The sequence below is a fragment of the Lagopus muta genome, chromosome 20, assembly GCF_023343835.1.
Source record: "Lagopus muta isolate bLagMut1 chromosome 20, bLagMut1 primary, whole genome shotgun sequence".
In the NCBI taxonomy this organism is placed as follows: domain Eukaryota; kingdom Metazoa; phylum Chordata; class Aves; order Galliformes; family Phasianidae; genus Lagopus; species Lagopus muta.
The window spans coordinates 1268008-1290122 of NC_064452.1; the positions used below are offsets into that span (position 1 = coordinate 1268008).

The 22115-nt window shown below is 56.4% G+C and overlaps 1 protein-coding gene across 2 annotated transcripts; it reads left to right on the forward strand.

Annotated features, from left to right (window-relative positions):
• Window positions 1–722: 722 nt before the first annotated feature.
• Window positions 723–18425, forward strand: HNF1B (HNF1 homeobox B). Of its 2 annotated transcripts, none has more exons than XM_048966931.1 (9): window positions 723–1171; window positions 4072–4271; window positions 5376–5640; window positions 6173–6414; window positions 11857–12020; window positions 14653–14785; window positions 14890–15081; window positions 15423–15541; window positions 17127–18425. In XM_048966931.1, the coding sequence occupies exons 1-9, from the start codon at window positions 834–836 to the stop codon at window positions 17145–17147; spliced, it is 1674 nt and encodes a 557-aa protein (XP_048822888.1). In that variant the 5' UTR covers window positions 723–833; the 3' UTR covers window positions 17148–18425. The 2 variants fall into 2 exon arrangements, with proteins under 2 accessions (XP_048822888.1, XP_048822889.1); XM_048966932.1 differs by having other exon boundaries at window positions 5454–5640.
• Window positions 18426–22115: the final 3690 nt, after the last annotated feature.

The following is a 22115-nucleotide window of genomic DNA, read 5'->3' on the forward strand; positions in this document are numbered from 1 at the left end:
GTATTTCCCCTCCCACACCTGCCCTGCGGGATTCCAGAGCCCACCACGTTGCGTCCAGTGATGTGCTGGTGCCTGTTGTATCCCGCCTGCTTTGGTTTGGGTCAATTTGCTGATCTTTTGTGACTCAGTGCGTTCACGGCAGGAGGAGAAGCACTTTTTGTTCAGGTCCCCGATGTTTTCCACTGCCCCACCCCCGCGGTTATCAGGGCTCGACGGGCGCTCCGCGTTCCCGAGCAGCGCTACCCCCGCAGAGTCCCATTTGCCACATTGCCGCGACTCCTCCGCGGAGCAGAGCCTGACCCTCGGGACCCTTCCGGGACCCCGGCTGAGGACCCTCGGCCCGGCCCCGCGCAGCCCCACGGGCTTTGTGCAGCGGGGCTCGGCTCTCGGCGCGGGGCTCAGCCCCGAGGCAGCGCCCGGCTCCGCGCCGTGCCGCTCCGAGCGGCCCCCGACGGCACTCCGCGCTCCGCGCCGGGGCCGAGCCGCTCCTCCGGAGCGCCGCACCGTTCGGGGCCGGACCGGGTCGAACCGAACCCCGCTCCGCCGCTGCCCCGAGCGCTCCGCGCCGCTCCTCGGGGCCTCACGGCGGCCGCGCGCAAAGTCCGTCCCAGCGCGGCCGATAAGGGCCGGGCGGGGGCCGGACTGCGGCGGGCGGGGACGCGGGGTTCGCTCCCGGAGGAGAGGCCCTCCCGGAGCTGATTTGCATAAGGTATAATGCCTAACGGCTAGGTAGAGGGCGGCCCGCGCCCCGCACAGCCTGCCAGCCGGGGCGGAGCGGCAGGTGCCGGAGGGAGGCGGGCCGGGCCGGGCCGAGCGCGGGGAGACCCGGGACCATGGTGTCCCAGCTGAGCGCCCTGCAGCGGGAGCTCCTGGGCGCCCTGCTCAGCTCCGGGGCCACCAAGGAGGGGCTGATCCGCGCCCTGGAGGACATGGTGCCCGCCGCCGGCTTCGGCGTCAAGCTGGAGAGCCTGCCGCTGTCCCCCGGCGGGCCGCCCGACGGCAAGCCCGGCTTCGTGCCGCTGGCCAACGGACACGGCAAGGGCAAGCTGTCCGGCGACGAGGGCTCGGAGGATGGCGACGACTTCGACACGCCGCAGATTCTCCGCGAGCTGCAGGCGCTCAACACCGAGGAGGCCGTGGAGCAGCGGGCCGAAGTGGACAGGATGATCAGGTACCGGCGGAGCGCTCCGCTCCCGCGGCCCCGTGCGCCCCTACGGAATTCGTTCCGGGTGCGCCCGTCCCGGCGGGGCGCCGCCGCCGCCCCCTCTCTTGCACCGGGAGCAGCGCGGTGCCGGGCAGTGCCGCCGCCCCGTCGGGTGTTCGCCGCCCGCCGCGGTGGAGGGGCCGGGGGTGCCCGGGCTGCGGCCGCCCGGGGCTCGGCTCCGTCCTCCCTCCGCGCCAGGAGATAAAACATAAACTGCAGCACGTGGAGCTCGGAGTGCTATTAATTTATTTCTATAAATCATCAACAGAAAGATACACAAAGAGCCGCGATTAGGGCGAGCGGAGAGGCGGGTTATTCATTGCCGGAGTTGTAAACCAGGCGGGGAGGGGGAACGAGGAAACCCCCAAACGCGGCCGCTCGGGTCCCGTCCCGTCGCGTCGCGTCCCAGGGGATGCGGCTCCGCGCCCCGCTTTGGCCGAGCCCGTCCGCTCCGTGCCGTGCGGGTCCGGGCAGAGCCGGGCCGGACCGGGTCGGGCCGTCGGTGAGCGGCGGAGCAGCCCCGCGCTTGTCGGGGGCGATTCCCCCCAGCACCGGGGCCGGCAGCGGGGCTCTGCTCCGAGCACGCGGAGGCGATCCCCGCGTGTGCTCAGCGACGCTCGCGCCCGGCTGTGCGGCAGGGCAGCCCAGCACCTCCCGGGGTCGGTGACATTGACGGCAGCGCGGGGGCTCGGACGGGACGCGCGGTGCGGGAGGGGACGCCGCTGCGGGCCGCAACCCGCGCGCTGGGCGCCGCTGCTGTCCCACCACCCCACTGCCTGCCGCTGCGCCCCCGAGGGTGCGGGAGGGCTCTGTCCGCGTCGCAGTTCTCCCACAGGTGTTTCTGTGCAAAGTTTGCCTTCGGTGCAAACAAGAGCAGGCACATGTCCCTGAGGAGCCTTCTGCAAAGAGCTGCTGTTTGCTCTAAGAGAGCCCTTTGTACTTGGAGAGAGGCGGCCGGGGCAGGAGCGTCGGGAGCCGTCGATCTCAGCCCCTCCGTGCGGCTGAGCCCCCTCTGCTCCCACCCCGCGACCCCCGGGTCCTCTCCCAGGCGGTCCCCGCGGCCGCGGAGGTGCGCGGCCCCCGCCTGTGCCGGGCTGCCCCGTGGGCACCTCCGTGGGCCCCAAAGGGCTCCGTGCTGGGGCAGCTCTGACCCCACGGCCCCGTGCAGGACCCCGCTGTGTGCGCAGGGAGATGCAGATTAGATAGATCCGATGGAGGGAGCCGGCTTTATAATCCATCTGTATAAATTCTTGGCATTTTTCTCGGAGGATGTGAAGCGTATTTACCTGTTTCCAAGGCTGACCCAGAGGGCGAGCGGGCGGGGGCCTGGAGCGCAGGATGGGCAGAGCTGCCCCACTCGGCCGTACTGACGCGGCGCTCAGCTCGGTGCCAGCGGCCACACGGGGCAGAGAAAGGCCGCGGGGTGAGGGCTGAGAACTGGTTTGCAGTGCCACACGGCACACCTGGGTGTGCTCCTTTATTTCTTCCTGCGTGTAAAATCCATCCCGACGGAGGTTGGACAATTGATGAAGTTTTTATTTCGGGGACAGAACCCAAAAAATGGGTTTGTGCCGACTTGTTGAATAGAAATGTTTTCCTCTCTGGCTTTTTAGGTTCACCAAAAAGAGGGAGAAAAAAATAGAAGAGGTGAACAAACACTCAAACGTTTCATTTTGGGTCAAGTCCAAACATTTTGTTTAACATGAAACAAAATGTTTGGGTTTGGTTTCAGGCTGTTTAACCCTTCTGAATACGGTCAAGTTGATTTGTAAAGAAAATCGTTGCTCAGAAATTCGGAGCTGAATGATTGTTTGGAAAGCACAGGTCCAGAGTGCATTGGAAATGCTGAAGTTAGAAATTCTAAAAATAATAAAGCGAAGGGAAAATTGAGGAATTTTACTTATTCCCACATTGATTTTTTTTTTTTTCCAGCACGAATGCTGCCAAATTCCATTTCAATTCTGAAATCTGTAACCCAAAGTCACACATTTTGCATTTTCACGGTGCGCATCGGAGCATTTGCTCGAGGCTCAGGCAAAACGATGCCCCTGTGTTAGCCAGGCTGCTGTCAGAACAAGCTCTGTTCCACCAGCTCGTTAGGACTCAGTAATTAGTGAGCAGGAGCAGGTGGGAGCAGGATGGGGCTCAGCTCCCAGCTGAGGCTCAGCTCCTCCCGCCCAGGCTCAGGGCACACGGCTCCGTCCCCGCCGTGGGTCCCCCTGGCTGTGGGTATTCCTTTGGACACGAAAAGCTTTGTTTCCTTGCTGAGTTTGGAACAAAAAGTAAGAAACCTATTTGTTGGGTTTTTCCCCCTTGACAGGATGAAGGATCCAAAATAACAAATGCATTGGAAAAGTGCTTGGGCGGTTATTCCGAGCGCAGTGTCAGAATATCTCATTCTTTGAGTGCACGACTGTGACCAGGTTCAGGTTCCGCTCCGATTTCTTGGTGTTGAACCATTTCCTTTCACCCTACATCTGTGGGTGCTGTGGGGTGAGCTGTGGGGCCGGCCTGCAGTGCGGGTGCGTTGGCTGCTCCATCCACCATTGCGTTGTGCCTCCGTTGCAGTTTCATTGGTTCCCAATGTGGTGCCAGGCAACAGATGGACATCAAAGTAGCGTGGATTTAAAGAAGAGCCAATCTGCACCTGGACTGGTTCTGATAGAGTTGAATTCAAGTGTTGAAAAATACCGAAGACGAGCTCAAAATGACGGCGAGGGGCTCTGCTTGGGTTGGCACATGGGGCGGGAATCTTTGCCATCAAATATTCATTGGGAATAGCGGGTCTTCACCAATAATAGCGGGGTTCCATCATGGGAAAAAGCAACCACAGAGCAAAGTTAACCCTCGCTTTTCTGCACCCCCAGCGAGGACCCATGGCGGGCGGCGAAGATGATCAAAGGCTACATGCAGCAGCACAACATCCCGCAGCGCGAGGTGGTGGACGTCACCGGCCTCAACCAGTCGCACCTCTCGCAGCACCTCAACAAAGGCACCCCCATGAAGACGCAGAAGCGGGCTGCCCTCTACACGTGGTACGTCCGCAAGCAGCGGGAGATCCTGCGGCGTAAGTACCGGGGAGCGGGATGGGGAGGGGGCACGGCTGGGGGTGGGGGCAGAACGCAGGGTCCCCCCAGAGAGGTTTTGTGGGTCCAAGCGATTGAGGCTGCGGGAAGAGCGCGTGAGAGCCCCTCTGGATTGCAGCAGTGCTGTGCGAGCTGCCCCGAGCCCACCAAAACGGCTGGATCTCTGGGAGAGCGATTCGGGATTGCACACAGTTAGATCCATCTCCCACCTCTGCCCCCTTTTCCTCTCCGCTTTCTGAACGCGCTCACTTTCTGCAACTACTTGCAAAAAAAGAGAAAGAAAAGAGGGAGGAAAGGAAAAAATCGTAAATCTGTAGCAGGGTCTCATGCAACCCGAATTATTTACAATGTGGATGTCTTTGACCGCGCACCCGGAGCGGTGCTGGTGCTGCGTGCCTGGGGAGCTGCACTGTGTAAATCCCTACGGCCTGGCTTGGAGCAGTGCTTGCGTGGGGCAGGTGCTGTGCTGAGCCCCCTTGGCCCCCGACCCCAAAGGATGCAAAATCCAAAAGCAGAAAAGGGCTCAGCCCCGAGTGCCGCTGCTTTGAAGGTGCACCTGGAGATGTTAAAGCAAACAGAGCTGCTCCAGCCGTGCCCCTCGCCTTCCCCTGTTGTCACAAGGGGAAAAGCCATTATAAAAAGAGGGAGAATTCCCCTGCAAAATGGAGAATAATAAAAACTCCCATTAATCTCCCTTTATGGTCGTGGTGACAGGTGCCTGGCGGACACGGGAAGGTCACCCTGGTGTGGGGCCAGGCTCCTCTGGGAGCCCCTTGGGCACGGGGTGGGCACGGGCAGGGGGCTGCGCACCTGCTGAGCTCCTTTTGGGGGCTGTGACCCCATCCTCACATGCAAAATTCCTCCTGGAACAAGCGCACGCCAGCAGAGCCCGGCCACGCACGTGCACGTGCTGCATGTGCAGCCAACAACCACCTGTGCCCACCCGCCTGCGGTGCCCACCGGGGCCGTGGATGGGAGGGGGCCGGGGTGGGGGCCGGGTGGGGGCTGCCGCTGCGCCGTGACGGTGACTCTGAGCTCTGAGCGGCGGCTACAGGCCGGGTCACGTCTGCTCCTTTCTCTTTCAGAGTTCAACCAGACAGTCCAGGGGTGTGAAAATAGGACAGACAAAAGCAGTCAGGATCAGCTGCTGTTTCTCTTTCCAGAGTTCAATCAACAGAACCAGGGGGCTGGCCAGCTTGACGATGCCTGCGCCGAAACCCCCAGCAAGAAGATGCGCCGCAACCGCTTCAAGTGGGGGCCGGCCTCCCAGCAAATCTTGTACCAAGCCTACGACCGCCAAAAGAACCCCAGCAAGGAGGAGCGGGAGGCGCTGGTGGAGGAGTGCAACAGGTAACGGCCGCCTCGTGCCATCCTGCAGAAGCTGCATGAGGTGCTGGGCTCGTGGCACGCAGCCCTGGGTTTTGGAATGGTTTTGCTGAGCCACCTGTTGGCTTTGGGCTTAGCGCTGGGCAGCATCTAGAGGAGAGCAAGCTCTGTGCTGTGTTTGGGATGCGGCAGGGATGCAGCCAGGATACAGCAGAGATGTGACAGGGATGCAGCTGGGATACGGTGGAGGTGGAGATGGGATGCAGTGAAGGTGCAGCAGGGATGCAGCTGAGATACAGTAGGAATGAAGCAGAGATACACTGGAGATGTGGCAGATATGCAGTGGAGATGCAGCAGGGATGCAGCCATGATGCAGTTGGGACGCGGCAGCGATGCTGTGGTGTTATAGCAAGCTCAGAGGGAGGCGGGATGGGTTTTATGGCACAAGTGTAGTTGGAAAGAGGGGCAGGTGTTCAGGAAGGGTTGAATGCTTTAAACCCTGTGTTGGGAGCTCCCATCAGCACCCTTGCTCCAACGTGTCCCTTTGCATGCACAGGGCCGAGTGTCTGCAGCGAGGGGTGTCTCCCTCCAAGGCACATGGGCTTGGCTCCAACCTGGTGACGGAGGTGCGTGTCTACAACTGGTTCGCCAACCGGCGGAAGGAGGAGGCTTTCCGCCAGAAGTTGGCCATGGACGCCTACAGCTCCGGCCAGCCCCCCCACAGCATGAACCTGCTGCTGTCCCATGGCTCCCCGCACCACAACCAGCCCAGCGCCTCGCCGCCCAGCAAGATGCCAGGTGAGATGGGAACAGCGATGCTGGGCAGTGGCAGTGTTGGTCGTGTTTCCAATGATGAAAGGGATTGTGAGCACAGTGGTCGTGGGCCATTGACCTTGTTGATACTGTTGACAATGTTGGCACCATTTGTGCTGCAGAAAGAGGCACTTGAGGCAGTGCGGGGCCATGGTGGAGATGGCCTCAGGGGAAAGATGGTCCATGCTGCCCACATTGGACAAGGGACAGCAACAAGGCTCAGCCCTTGGTGCAATTTCCCCATTGGCTGTAGGATGGGACTCCTCTCAGCAACGGAGCATTGGGACACTCTGCTTCCTCTGCAGTTTCGATGGGTGCAGAGAGGTGTGGATGCTGATCCCTATAGTGCCAGCCACGTGGCGGGGGCTGGATTTCTATCCCATCAAGGACAGATTGCTGGGCTGGGCATGTTTGTGGGTGCAGGCTGGGCTGGGCAGAGGCGTGGATACAGCTGCTCTGCCTGGCGTGGAGAGTTAGGGCTGGGGGATGTGGTGCTGGAGAACTAAAGTTGGTGACACGAGTGGCTGTGGGCAGAGAGCTGCACTGAGCCCCATGGTTGGGCTTTGCTCTGCCTGCAGTGTGCACTGCTGGGGGATTTGAGCAGGAGATAATGCTGAGAGCAGAGCTAGGACAGTAATCAGGGAGGGCCTGGCGGCATGGGGCAAGAGGCATTGTTGGGAGAACAATCCCCATTGTGCCGCTACCTGCAATCTGCACTCCAAAGCCGCCAGCCCCAGCAAACAAGAGCGGGCACTTTGAGGCGGGCGGCGAGGGGTCAGCACGGGGCCACGGGCTGCAGGCCGTGTGCCCTGACCACCCCTGTCCCAATTTGGGGACAACACCCCAGGGACAGGGAGACACAAAGCAACTGCTTCCCAGAATTTTCCCTACCTGGCTCATTGCAAGCCACAGCCTCATTACAAAGAGGAATTGATAGAGGATGTCCAGGGGAGGACACTGTGGTTACCATAGGGAGGGCTGGGAGATGGGGATAGAGCTGTCCCAGGCACCACAAAGCCCATGGTAGAGTGATGGGGTGGGAGGGCACGGAGATGCCGATGGGTGTAGAGCATACTGCCCAATGGCATGGGGACACTGGGGGCACTGGGGACACCAGGGCCGGCAGCCTGTCTCATGGTGCAGCTCTCCCTGCAGGGCTGGCCCACAGTGACCAAAATGTGACCCTGCCCCAGGAATGCCCCAGACAATGGCGGGGATGGGGTGGACGTTTGCCCTCCTGTCACCGGCTGATTGCTTACAAGGTGCCCTACAAGCACATTGTCAGCAAAATCAGCTGTTTTCTGTGTTGGCCGCCGGGCTTTACAATACTGCACCAGCATGCAGCCCCGCGTTGTCATGGCGTTGTCCCCCCCGTGCATGCTTAATTGACAATTAAGCTGGGGCTTTGAACGCACCCCGCTGCCTTTGATGTGGCCCCGTCTCTCCAGCGCGCTTGCAGGCACCCCGCGAGAGCCTTTGTTTTCTTCTATTAGGGGACTGCAATTATTGGAACCGCGGGCATTTATCTCGGGGCTGCGGGGCCGTTAAGCCCCAACCTTTATTTTCCCATTGGAGCATCGGCCAGCAGGAGCCAGCCGTGGCTATAGGGCTGCTGACAGCCCATTCGTGGGGGCTTTGAGCTGGGCAGGAGTGATGGCCGCAGAGGGGTCAGGAGGGCTCAGCTGCGGGAATTCTGCGCTGGCTTGCAGCAGCCTTGCCAAGGAGCAGGAGATGGGCGCAGTGAGGGCTGCGCATGGGGTTCGGGGCTGGCTTAGGGGTGAGGGGCTGGGCTGAGCTCAGCCTGCACTGGAATCCATCAGTCACAGCGGCGTTTTGGGGCTGCAAGCCTCCAAAATGTCACCAGCTCCTCTGAGAGATGCTGACCCCATCCGTGCTGGGATTTGAACTGTCCTTGCACCGCGTGCGGCACTGTCTGCAGCCCTCAATGCCTTTAACAGCTTAATGACGGTGCTGGGACACTGCCCGCACCCTGTGGCCTGCACAATCCCCCCAGGAAAGGAAATGATGGAGCTGAGTACGGCTCAGAGCAGGCATTGCCCCACGGTCGGGATGGGGCCGGTGCAAGCTGATGGCTGGGGACAGCGGGAGAGCTGTAAAACCGAGCATCCTGGGCGGCCCCTCGGTGCAGGGTTTTTAACTGTTTGGAGGTAAATACTCCAAGCCTATCTATCTCGGAGGTGTCTCAGACTCTGGACTTTTCCCTTCCTATAGGGGATTATCAGAGATCTCGGTTCTCTGTTTGATTTGAAGGTCACTCGGGGCTTTATCTCGTTCCTCGGTGCCATGCGGCAGACTCTGGCTTATGCCATTTTTATCTTCAAGAGCCCCGGGGACAATCAGTGCTGATGAGATTAGGGACGCGCCCCCCGCACCCCGCATACAAAAGGCCCCGCGTCACCCGGCCCCACTCTGACCGACAGCGCTGCCAACACTGCAGTGACCCCATGTGTGTGCGCATCCATAGGAACGTACAGCATTTTGCATTATTTATATGCATTTTAGATATCTCTACAGCCACACATAAAAATATAAAAACTCAGCTCCACGCCCCGAGATTCTCCCTAAACTGAAAGGGCAATTTGGGTGACTTTACTCTATTTTTTTTTTTCCTTCAAGAAGAGCCTGCTAATAGCACCCTGGTCCAGAGGTACATCGCTTTCTATCTGGATCCTGCAGGCTGTTCTCTGATAGCTTGGGCTGCGCAGGTTCTGATTGCAGACCCGGTGCCAGCCGTTGTCAGATTTTACTGTTGCGCTCATTGTGCGGCCCTGTGGGTACGGTGTGCTCTTAGGAGCTTTTCCTGCTTTTATGGGGGGTAATTAGGACTTTATGGCAGCAGCAGAATGGGAGGGTCCAGTCCCAATAAACAGCTTTATAATGGACATAAACTCCGCACCTCGGTAACATAGCAAGATTAACACTTTAGGGACAATTTGAGTGGCAGACCCAAAATCAGCCCCAGGCAGGAGCGCAGCCAGGTGTGAACACTGCAGCTGGCTGCGCCTTGGGATGCTCCATGGGATGATCTGTGGATGCTGCATGGGATGCACTGCTCTTGGGATGGGCTCTGGGAAGCTCAGGGTGCTGGCTGCAGGGTTGGGGCACAGGGTTAAGGCTATGGCAGCCGGAGCCTGCAGGTCGTCTGGAGCCGTGGGGAAGCAGTAAAGCATTTCACGGGCTGTGCAGCTCAGGGACCAAACAATAGCCACGTCCCATAAACAGACTTTTATACTATAGCTGTAGCTCCAGTTGGAAACAAACTCTTTAAGGGCGCAGGCTTGGCGGGCAGACTCATTGCTGGGGCTGGACGGGGAGAGGCCAAGGAGGAATAAATCTCATGCTGGGGCTGCGTCACGCTGTGGAAGCACAAGAGAGTGGCGGCACAATAATTGTGCTTGGCTCTGCACGGCCGCCTGCCCTGCCGTGCCATAAAGCTGAGCTTGGGCGACCGCAGAGCCCCCAGGAGGGAACCATTGTGCACAGGGTGGGCAGCGGGAGCTGGGCCATGGGGAGAGGCTGGTCCTGGGGGCAGGGCTGGCACAGGCCAGAAAATGGCGCCCTAGATAGCATCTCGTGCCTGGAGGCTGCTCCAGCAGTGTGGCTGCGGCTCTCCATCTTGCCTGTGGGTGCTTTGATGGGGAGCGGGTGGGAGCTCAGTGGGGATGGGGAGCAGGGAGGGATGGCACCTCCACCGTGTGGGAGCGCTGGTAGATCGGCGGTAGCGACAGCATGGATCTCCTGCTGTTAACGATGCAATGTGCCGTAACCCGTCCCAATGGTGAGGGCACACAAATAATAATATGCATCCTGCTCCAGGAACGGAAAAAAAAAAGCAAGGTGAAATGGCTGTGGCTTCCCAGAGGCCCACAGGGCACACAGGCAAATCCTTTCCCTCAGCCCCATGTGCCACTGACCCAAACTCTTAGGATTGCAGAGAAAAGTTTGAAGATCAGCTTTTAACGTCTGCTTCTTAAAGTCAGATTTGTAATGATGGGGTTCTTGGCTGAACTGGGTAGAGTGTGATTTGGGACTTAATTTTTTTTTCTTTTTTCTTACTGAAAGCTTCACAGAATCCAAAAGAGGGTGAAGATTGCCCTGATAGTTAGCAGACATTGGCGTCCCTCCCACTGAAACACTACGGGCTGTTGTTCTTAAGAGTAGTGTCTCATTCTGCCCCATGTTTTTCATAACCGCTTCCAGTTGCACAGCCAATCCGATCACTGTTTCATGGGCTCAGGAGCTGCCATTTAGTCTCCTGTGCTCCTCATCTATCTTTGAGACCACTGTGAGAAGAAAGGGCTTTTTTTTTTCATCTCCGCTCCCACTGTTTGAATAGTGCTGCAGCGTCTCAGACCGGCAGCGGCTGAAGCACACTTTGCACGAGGCTGGGACCGCAGGGAAGAATGTGGTGACAGTGCCCTGGTTGAGTAATGTTTACCCGGCCGTCCACTCGTACCGGCAAATATCCACCTGCCAGAGGACATTCTTGTATTATCAGGGATAAAGGGGTTTGCTGGGAAATGATCAGGAACCAGACAGCGCGGGGAGATTCCTATCTGCAGGACATGTTTGACCAGCTGATGTTTGGAAAATTTGGAGGTGATTAGGGAGACTTTTTGTGCTTTTGGTGGAGGTGGCAGGGAGCCTGCTGTACCTAATTCAGTCATTTTGGAGCTAAGCTCCCAGACCCAAGTTATGGCTTCTTTCTTCTTCCTAGACTCAGGTTTTACGGTGGCCCTCAGAGCATCCTTGCAGAACTGGAGCTTAGGCAGTGCTGGCACCTCCTGACCAAGGCTCAGTGCAGGCTCGGGGCTCCAGTGGCACTCTTGGTGCCTGCAGAAAGGAGCTCCGAAGCCCCAAGCCCCCAGCTCAGGTCGTTCTGGGGAGGGTCCCAGCGCATGGGTGATGCTCCCATGGCTTGTGTTCCCAGGAGGGATCTTGGGCCGCCACTTCGATCCCCGGGAGTTCAGTGACCCCGGTGCTGGCTGCCCATAACAAATGGCTTCTCACCAGGGCAGCCCTGTAAAAGGCGCTTTTGTTTCCTGTGGGTTTCCCTCAGTTAATTATTTGTGATCTGTAGATGCCTTTCCATGACACACGGCTGATCATATGGTTATCAGTACGGGGCTATTTAGCCAAATTAAATATATTTGTATTGAAGACCCATGCTCAAGCCAGATTTCTCTCCTGGGCGGTGGCAGGCTGTGGCCATCGTTCCTGCCATCACCGTGTCCTCCAGCTGTGTTAATCACACATTTGTCAAGAGCGAGTCGCGTCCATTCCCACCACGGTTTTCATAGAAACACGGCGTCACCAAATCATTAAAGTTGGAAAAGACCTCCGAGATCATCCAGTCCAACCGTGAACCCATTCCCCCAAGCCCGCTGACCGCGTCGTGTTCTGCAGGGGTCCGATACGGCCAGGGGGCGAGCAGCGAGGCGGCATCCTCCGGGGCCATCAGCCACCATGGCAGCGGTGCCATGGTCACCACCAGCCAGGCGGTCCTGCAGCAGGTCTCCCCAGCCGGCTTGGACCCGGGCCACGGTTTGCTCTCTCCCGACGGTAAAATGGTGAGTACACCTGGCCTATTGTGGCGGCGGTGCTGATAAGATAAGAGGGCCCAGCGGGCAAAGCAAACACGCTTTCCCCGGGTTTCACACGCGGCCCGTGCTGAACAATGGGGCATTGTGGGGGTGTGGGCGCGCGCCCGTCCCCACCGCCCGCCTCAAAGGCGGCCCCACAGCCCCGGCGTGTTCCACAAGTGCGGCCCATAAACCTGACAGAGCCCGCTCCGCTTTTATTGATTGCATGCCTTGTGAATTGAATGCGCGCTGGGTGGATCACTGTTTGCTTTCCCCTGCCGATGACATGGGCATTGATAAAGCTCTCATTCATTGCTTTTCCTTAAGCCCTCCTGAGTTCTGAGCTCCGCTGGGAAGCCCTTTGCTCCCAGTTGTGCCCCCAGTGTGCTGTGGCTGTGCTGGGCTGTGCTGGTTGAGAGTTCAAAGTGCTCCTGGCTGAGCGCGGTGCAGAAATGTGCAGGAAGGAGTGGTGGGATGGGATGGAATAGGATGGGAAGGGATGGAATAGGATGGGGTGGGATGGAATAGGATGGGGTGGGATGGAAACGAGCATGGCACTCCTTGAAGCAGCTGGCACAGCATCACTGTGTGGCTGGTCTGGCCACTCGGCAGCTCTTCCGGGAGGAGGTTTTCCTGCTGAAAGTGAAAGTCATACATGGCTCTTGGCACAAGATTTCACTTCCATTTTCTTAAGACAATCCCTCGGGGCCGTCAGCTGCAGGTGCCCACAAGCCTGGCAGCTACACCAGGGCAAGCTGCATGCTTCTTCCCACAGCCTGACTGCTTTTGCCCCCCATTTCCCTGCTTTGCCTTCCCTTCTGCCTGCCTCTTACTCATGCGGTCTCCTTGTAGCCCCCTGAACTCAGGCACCGCTCCAGGGTAGCTGAGTATCCTCAGCCATGCAAGGGAACCATCACAGAGCAACCCCGAACCCCCTGGCACTCTCGCTCGCTGCACACCCTGCACGCACCCATTTCTCCCTCTGGGTGTGTTGAGCCTGTAACCCTGAGCCTTGAAGTCATAAAATGAGTCACGAAGGAAGGCAGCAGCAGGCACAGACAGTGTGGGGTGGGGGACGGGAGGACAAAGCGCTGCCACGAGCTCAGCAGCACAGCAATCTCGGTGCACTCTTTGTAAGTTTCTTTAAGGGGCACAGGAGCCCCCTGGAAGGGGATATTTTCAGTGCATGGCAGGGGGCTGCTCAGAGATGCAGAGGGTTAAAGCAGTGTGCTAAAGGCACCTGCAGGCTGCAGCAGCACTGCTGAGCTCTCCGTTGCACAGCGCCGTCTGGGGCTGCTCTGCTCCTCCAGCAGCATGCAGCTCTGCCAGCTTATCTCTGATCTTTAAGCAAGGCTAGCTAGTGCTTGCAAGTTATTTAATGAAAATATGCTGTAGGCTGTGGTTTCTAGTAGGTAAACATGTGCCTTTAATGCCCTACATGAAACCAAAAGCTGCCAAGGAAATTGCTGCATCTGAAGGCAGTTGGTTTTTTCGGGGGAGGAGGAGCACTATGGAGATGGTGTTATACTTTGTGGTGCTGCTGTGCTTTCCCATAGTCCCAGATTGTTCAGTGCTTGGTGGAGTCTTTCCTGCTCCTGCTATCTCTGGTTGACCCCATTTGGGTGCAGCACTTTTGCCCAGTTCTCCCCGAAACGTGCCATGCCACAGGTGAGAAGCATGCGCTTGCAATGGGCTGCCTGCAGCACACTGCACTGCGGCGTGGCCTGGCCTTGAAGAAACTTTCAAAGTGGAAAGTACTGGATAAGGAAACATGAGTCACTCCTGTGCTCTGGAATTTATTGATGCCTTTGTTTCGATTGCAATGAGGCTATCTCAGGCTCACATGGGTAAAATAAACAAGGACCAAGTGTCCAAAAGTGTCACACAGAGCCCAAAGGATGCCTTCAAAATCTGCACTGAGGTTGCTCAGTGCAGGAGGTAACACAGAGGGGTGAGGTGAGTGTGTAGCAGGTCAATAATGCAGCAATAACCAGGCGCTGCCGGAGTCCTGCTACTCCCAGGACCATCCCAGCACACCCCCAAGTGCCTCTGCAATGGTTGCACACCAGGAGCTGCCTTTGGCCACGTGCACCTGCCCCTGCTGGCACGGCCATGGTGTGGCTGCAGCCCCCTCAGCTGGAATTTGTTTCATAAAACTGATGACTAAGATCACTCTGAGGTCTTTTTTTTTTAATTTACTTCGCCTTCTTTTTTAAGCTTTCCCAAGTTTGTATTTCTCACTTTCCCCTACATCTGTGACGGGTGGAAGTTAATAAGTGTGAGAGTCCTCAGTTGTCCCCAGCAGCAGGAATGCGGACCTGGCCAGCAAATGGCGACTGTGTGGGACACGTCCTGTCCCTGCTGTGCTCTGCTGGAGCACTGGCAGCTGCTTCCAGGAAGGCTTCACACCGCTGCAGCTTTGCTATTTATTAACGTGATACTCAGAGCTTCCAGCCAGGGTCTGCAGCTCAGGGGTGCTCCACTGGAAGGTGTTGGTGTGGGTGCAGCTTGTCACCTCTTGGGGACTTTTTCTTTTCCCTCTGTTGCTGGTTTTGGTGCTGGTGTGGCTGGGAGCCAGCGTCGTGTGCCTGATGGCCCCTGTCTGCTTTGCTCCCTGCAGATCTCTGTGTCGGGCGGTGGGCTGCCGCCGGTGAGCACCCTGACCAACATCCACAGCCTGTCCCACCACAACCCGCAGCAGTCCCAGAACCTCATCATGACGCCGCTCTCAGGAGTCATGGCTATTGCACAGAGTAAGTGTGAAATGGGAGCACATCTGGATCCCAATCTCCGGACCCCAACCTGCAGATGCCGGCCCCAGTGCTGACACCCTGCTGCGCTCTCTCCCTTATCCCAGGTCTGAACACCTCGCAGGCGCAGAGCGTCCCTGTCATCAACAGTGTGGCCGGCAGCTTGGCAGCCCTGCAGCCGGTGCAGTTCTCACAGCAGCTGCACAGCCCGCACCAGCAGCCACTCATGCAGCAGTCGCCCAGCCACATGGCCCAGCAGCCCTTCATGGCCACCGTCACCCAGCTGCAGAACTCGCACAGTAAGGGGCTGAGGGGAACACCTGGGAAATTAACTCCTATGGGAAAGTGACTTCTGCTCTGCTGCTGCTCCCTGCATGGCTTTGTGCAAGGATTTTTTTCCTTGTGGGTTATTATTGTCACATATTGCTTATTGCTCTTGCCTTGGCCACCACTGGCTCTTGTGGTCAGAAAAAGCAAAAGCCACCCCGTCATGCCAGAGGCACATGGTGATTTCCTTCCATTTCTTTTATTATATTCCTGTCTGCACAGTATCCATCCCCACAGCCATGCGTGTAGCGCGCTGTCTGCCTGCCTTGCTCCTGCACAAAGGCTGTGGGTGACATTGTTTTTCCCTCCACAGTGTATGCGCACAAGCAGGAGCCCCCCCAGTATTCCCACACCTCCCGCTTCCCCTCGGCGATGGTGGTCACAGACACCAGCAGCATCAGCACGCTCACCAACATGTCTTCCAGCAAGCAGGTAATGGCTGGGCTCTGGCAGCAGGATTGGGGTGTGCTGGTGTAATTTGGGGTGTTTGCCCCATGGGTCCCCGTGGTACAAGCCCTCCAGCACTGGAAACTGAGCCCTGGAAACCCAGCCTCAGCCCCTTCATGGGCTCTGAAAAACCTGCTCATGGATGGCAACCCAATGGGGATCTGCGCAATGAGAGGCCATGCCGGATGCTGAGTGCTGGGGTTTGTCCAAGCACCGTGCAGTGAGCAGCTCTGGTCCCTTCGTGGCTGGTGAGCGGTGCTGGGGCAGCTCTGCAGATGGCATGGCGGCCTCAACCCCACCTTTATCTGCCCCATGTTGGTGTAGGACATATCCCAGCTCGAATCAGCTGCACAAGGCCTCACTCAGACAATAGCCCCTTTCTAAATGCCGGCTCTGGGGACTGTGGGAAATATGCGGCCCTTATTGATTGCTAGATAAATATGAGAGAGCCTTGAACTTGTATCCAGATAAACTCTCTTACCAACCTTAGACAGCAGAGGGGAAAAAAAATGTCTGCAATGACCACAGAGTAAATACGGCGTGGGATTGCCGTGGGACTTCCGCACGGATGCCTGGCACTGTGTGTTGCTGGGGGCAAGGAAGGGGCTGGAGTTGGGGTGGGGATGGCGGGGGCCCTGGGGCTGAACCAAGGGGAAAGGCAAAGCGCCTCGGCCCGGCTCAGCTCGCTTTGGGTGCCTCTGCTCTGCGCCCCGCAGTGCGGGAGCGTTCAGGCGCGGCCGCGCTCTCAGGAGCGCCATTTCCTCTGCACGGCTTTATCGGCCCATCTGCTGTGCGCTCAGCCCGAACTGCCCCTGATTAATTGTGCTCTCCTGCCACGGGCTGGCTTTGATGCCGGCTTGCCAAAACGAGCCCGGCACACACAGGAAATGTCCCTCATGTGGGAACAGCAGCCGGCCATCCCTGCCACGGGGCTGCGGCCTGCAGGCCCCACACTTGGGATGGGTGACACTCCCTTTCTTCCCCCCATCGTGCTTTAATCAAAGCAGAGAAGGGGGAGACGTGGCTGTTTGTTGGGGCTGGAAGGGACATGTGGCTCCCGGTTCCTCTGACAATGCTCGAGGCCGAGCCACCATGTTTATTACGTTAGCAAACACCTGATAGCTGCGGCCCGTCCCTAATGACATGTCACGGGAGGCTCCTGGCGTCTCCTTATCTCCGCCTTACGATGTTTGCTGTGCGCTCCAGCCCACAAGGTCACCCTGGCTGCCAGCCCCCACCCCAGCGGTGACCGGGGGACCCTGGAGGGGCCGGGGATGGAGCTGTGGTGGCACTGATGGAGCCACAGGGACCAGCCCGTCCATCTCGGAGGTGACAGCAGCACTGGGGACAGACAGTGCTGTCCAGCTGACCAGCACAATCTCCCTGGCACAACTCCTGCAATAGGTCCTTTTTTATTAAAAAAAAAAAATCATTTTTGTAGGGTTGCAATATCTGGCTCAGAAAGTGCTTTCCCCCTGGGGGTGCAGAGGGCTGAGGGCTTGGGGTGCGGGAGGAGATGACCTGCGGAGCCCCGGCCCACCACTCACCATGCTGCTCTCTCCCTTCCCAGTGTCCCCTGCAAGCCTGGTGATGCTTCACACCTCGCTGTCTTTGCACATAGCAACGGGAACTTATTTTCCACAACATCCCGCTGGTGACCCACGCGTCGAGCCAGAGCGCAGCTCAGTGCCGCAGCGAGGTGCTCATTACCCCGACGTGCGGCCGGAGCCTTGCAACCCCGCGCTGGGGATCAGCCCAAACCCGAAGCATGGGACCGCGCCTCTCCTCCCCTCCACGCAGTATTTCCGAGACGTGTCCTGAGGATTGTTTTTTCCTAAGTATTTGCCTTCCAAGAGGCCGTTGGCTCTCCCGAGGAAATAGGAACAAGCTGTACTGGGACGTGGCAGAAGATGGATCGTATTTAAGTTATACTCCTCCACCCGATGGACTGAGAGGGACCCGGGTCTGTTACTTGGCTTTTGGAAGGAGGAATCTCGTGCTGTTGAACTGAGCCAGTTAAACTGTAAATATAGGTACAGTCTGCTCCACCCTCACCCATCCCCGCTCCTATACATAGAGATTTATATAAAAGAAGTAAATGTTGTCCAATTGATGTAAACTATTGTAATTAAGTGCAATTCCCCCATCTGTATATATTGTTCCTGCTTTTCTCCTCTCCCTCAGTCTTATTTTTTATTTTTTGGTAAAGGTCAGAGCTCTGCATGGTTTTGGTTTTGTATTTTCTTTCCTCCCTTAATGGAGTTGATTAACGAAGAAAGCCCTGTGCCTCTGCAGAGACACCAGCTCCCTGCCTCCCAGAAGGACAGGCACCGAGCTGAGCCCCAGCAGCTGGCCCCAGGACTGGGTGACACGAGGAGCTCAGGGGACTCTGCTGTGTTTGGGGACACAGAGTGGGGTGGGCCACTCCACAGCCAGTGCATGTCCCAGCCTAGCACCCGCTGGGGACGTTGTGCTGTGCACTGCCAGAGCCTTGCCCTGCTGCATCTACCCGAGCCTGACTTTCCGAAGCTGTGAAAGGCATCATCTCACCTGCCGTGGGACATGAGCTCCTCCATACACACATCCCTTCGGAAATGGATCACTTGCTCCTTGGTTGTTTAATTTCTTCTTCAACTTTGTTATGTGTGCCAAATGCTGAGAGTGCTTTAAAGAGGCGAAGAGCAGTGGAGGTGCCTGTGGACAGTCAGCCACTGCTCACAACAACACTGGATGCTTTTTCTGGGGCAAGAAATGCTATTTTATACAGTAACCATTGCCAGGACTGATAGGAGCAACCCTATGGGGAATAAGTCATCGTGAATCGGAGACCGATATTCAAATCACATTTAATTTAATGTATACCATAATTAAAAACCATTTTTTCAGACTCGTTGCTGCCATGTGATCTATGATTCCTGCTGCAGTTGAGAGTGCTGGTGGGGCGCAGCAGGGATGTGGGGCTCTGGGGGCTTCACCTGTTCAATGTGGGTGCTGAGGGAGGGGCTTTCAGAGCATCGGTCTGGTGTTCACATTTAGGGCCAGAGCACCCCAGTCAAAACCCTCCGGTGGAATTTCTGTGATTTTTTGCTGCCCTAGACAAGAACTGGAAGAGGATGGGAGGCATGAAGGCTATTTGTTCCCTTTCACAGAGATTCAGAAGCAACATGCTCTGTTAGCAAAAACTGGGAGAAAAGATGCATGCTTGAGAGAGATCCGCTGCCCCTCCCTGCTCAGCAATGCCCTTTCAGTGCAGCTCAGCCAACCTTCTCAGTCAGCTCAGGTTCTGCTCTCAGACATTGCCTGGGCTCAGTTCCCAGCAGGTCAGGGTGGGAACAGTTTGGATTCTCTTGCTGTTGCCAGCTGGTGCTCTGCTCCCTGAGTGGCTCATCAAGGTGGGGGGAAGAATGTTCCCCAGCTGGTGCACATCCAGTGTCAGGCTGACTTTGTCCCACAGAAGAATGGTAACCCAATGGGAAGGAAGGAGGCAAATAGGCACTACATAGGCACTACATAAAGCCTTGCTGGCAAAGCGGCTCAGTATCAGCACTGCTCTCCAGAATGCCACACAGAGAAGGTGAGTGCAAACCCTGGGGAGGTGCAGCCCCACAGGAGAAGGTCTGGGAGGTCAGGGGAGGGGCTGAGCCCAAGGGAAATGGGCAATGGGCACAGGGCACAACCGAACAAAGGCATGGGCAGAGAAGGCAGCAACTGTGGAGCAAAGAGTGTGTGATAAAGAAGGCAGGACAAAATTGATAATGTGAACAGAACTAATGATTAAGAAGGGGAAGTGTTTACCCAAGAGGCGTGAATGCACGAAGCTGCCAAAAAGCTGCTTGTGTGCTGTCAGCTGTGGGTACCAGAGGGCCAGGAGGAAGAAAGCTTCTTTTGCTAACGGACATTTTGTATCTGGTGATGCAGTTGTCATACAGCAGGGACACCTGGCAGAAACATGACAAAGCCCATTTATGACCAATATGTTTTACAAGGCTGAGTGATAATTCCCCACTTCAAAGACGTTTTGCAGGGGAATTCCTGCACATGAGGATCCATGGGCTATCACAAAGCTTTAAAGGGCTGCCTTTACATCCACAACAACTGCCACCTCTTTCTTGGAGCAAACCAATATCACTGCATTTAACTTAGAGTGCAGATGCGGGTACAAAGGAAACCTCCTAGATCCCAGCATTACCAAAAAGCCTCTGGATGGACACTGGAATACAGACAAGCGATTCTAGCAGCATCAGAACTGCTGCTTGTCGCATGTGTAGTAGTAACACCAAGTTGCACAAGAGTGCCCAGCTTCAAACATGCAGCATTTCCAGACCGGCTCTGCCAGTCTGGCGAGGTGGCTGCATGCGCTGAAAATTTGGGCAGGAAATTTCAGGGCTGTGCTTCCTTCCTGTGTGACACTGGGAAGAAAGCATCATTGCTGCCCTGTGGATGGCACGTGGGCCACCCTTTGGAGGCTCTGGGCAGGTTTGGTCGGGCTGGAGCTTGCCCAACACACAGGTTTGTGCTGTGGTGATGGGCTCAGCAGAGCAGGGGTGGAGTTCTGATCCCAGGCTGTTATTTTTCCAGCCAAGGGATTAAACTTACAAGTCAAAAACCTTGCACAGACACTGCAGAGCTGTCCCAGCCCAGTTTTCGTGTTCACACAGGGACGTACAAATCACAAGCCTCAGTTTTATATTCTCATTCCAGGAACTTTGACTTTCTTTGTATATCCTGCAAAATTAATTCCCCTTTCTGTAATTAATATGCTGCTTCAAATGAATTCTTAATTGCAGATAAATCACAAATCCACACACTCAACTGTTATGCTTTTCAAGTAATAAAAGAGATCATTTGTCTTCTTCAGATGAACAGAGACCAACTAGCACGCCATTTCCCCTTTTATGAAGAATTCATTTGCCTTAGAAAGAAAGCCTTAAAAAAAAAAAAAAACATTGCAAGGGTTTCTTGAATAGGGGATCAAAGCTCTCACACTGCTGGAAACCATTTTTGCTAAATAAGATTGGGGAAAAAAAGTAAAAGTTTTTTGGTAGTGATTGGGATAACAGCACCCTCGGGAGGGACAAGGACACGGGGTCAAGAAGTTGTGACCAGGTTAGCAACACAGGGAACAGGAGGAGGGGACAAAAGAACAGAAAGTGGAAATGGACAGATGAATGAGGAAGCGTGTTCCTTTGCCGAAAGAGAATAGATGCGACATCAATTCATACTGGGAGCTGGAGGACGAGGGCCTGTTAATGGATTGAGGGACACAGCAGGGATCAGAGGTCATGAGTGCGCCCAGCCAGGCTAATTGACTGTTATGTGCATATTAGTGATGATCGTTTAGTAGGATAGTGGGATGTGGGCAGAGATATGCAGAAGTGCCATTGATGAATGTGGTCCTACGTGGGCTAAAAAAAGCATACCAAATAAAGAAAAAGATACTGGCTTTCCTTGGGAGGGGGTTCCACAGCTACAGGTGACCATCCCTGATCTGATCGTGCATGAACTAAACCTGTTCACCACATCTGCTTTGCCATTGTGCAGGTTTTCACCTTAGCCCCACCTTGGGACGTGGCCCTGACGAACGTTGAGGGGAAATGCCCAGCACACCCATGGGATCCCTGCCCAGCTCCCTGCTAGCAGTTTCAGGCTGCCTGTGCTCCCATTCTGCAGCAGCCTCATGTGTGAGACAGACGTGGGATCGCTTTTGAGGGTCTGGCGCAGCTTTGTGCTGAGTTCTGTGGAACTAAGACCCAGCCCAGCAAGCTCTCCTAAGATAGGGTTGCCCTGCTACACGAGGCTGTCGGAGCGCACAAACCCCCAAATCGCTTCAGGGCTGAGCACTCCCATGCACCCCACATACCCTGTAAAACCTTAGCTGGTCATCTGCTGTCAGTGTGGAGTAACTGGTAGAGAAGCACCAGGGAAGCAAAGCTAAACCTGATGCTTTCGCAAGAGCGGTTTTGCTTTGCATTCATTCAGGTTGTTTCAATTTCACATTTTAATTTCTCCTTTTCTGCACCAGCAGGTGGGAACAAGCTCCAGTTCTGCTCCCTCCAAAGTCCCACCTCAGTGCAGGGCTCCTTTGCCTGGCCACAAAGGCACTTCCCAGCCAATTGATGAAGAAAGTAGTTCCCATTTCCTCGCTCTTGAATCTGCTGACAGCATCTCTTGGGGAGTGATGGATACTGGAGATGATTTATAGATCTTTGTTACACAAATTCCTCCACATTCTTCCTTGTCCTCACACAGCAACCATCAGCCACCTCTCCCAGCAGAAAAGCAAGAGCTTCAGCCTGGGATCAGCGCAAAGGATGTTCCTTTGGGTCTCTCCTGCACTGCTTTACTCTCTGTGCACACAGCAGCAGCTGCAAGTGGAGATGGGCACCAAGGAGGGGCACAGTGGTGAGCTGTACCCACCCACTCATGGTTTCTGCACAGCTGCTTTCACCCCTCTGCTGGGAAGTCAAAAGGCTGGGGCCCCCCCCAAAAAAAGTGCTATAAATCAGGCAGATACGGGCTGTGGGGAGGACCTCGTTAATGCAATTTTTCATCTCAAAGC

Bases quoted from the DNA above. Each gene is read 5' to 3' on its own strand.
- HNF1B (XM_048966931.1), top strand. From the start codon at position 834: ATGGTGTCCCAGCTGAGCGCCCTGCAGCGGGAGCTCCTGGGCGCCCTG. The intron at 12,021-14,652 runs GTGAGTACACCT...TGCTCCCTGCAG, and splicing joins TCTCTCCCGACGGTAAAATG to ATCTCTGTGTCGGGCGGTGG. The intron at 14,786-14,889 runs GTAAGTGTGAAA...CCCTTATCCCAG, and splicing joins AGTCATGGCTATTGCACAGA to GTCTGAACACCTCGCAGGCG.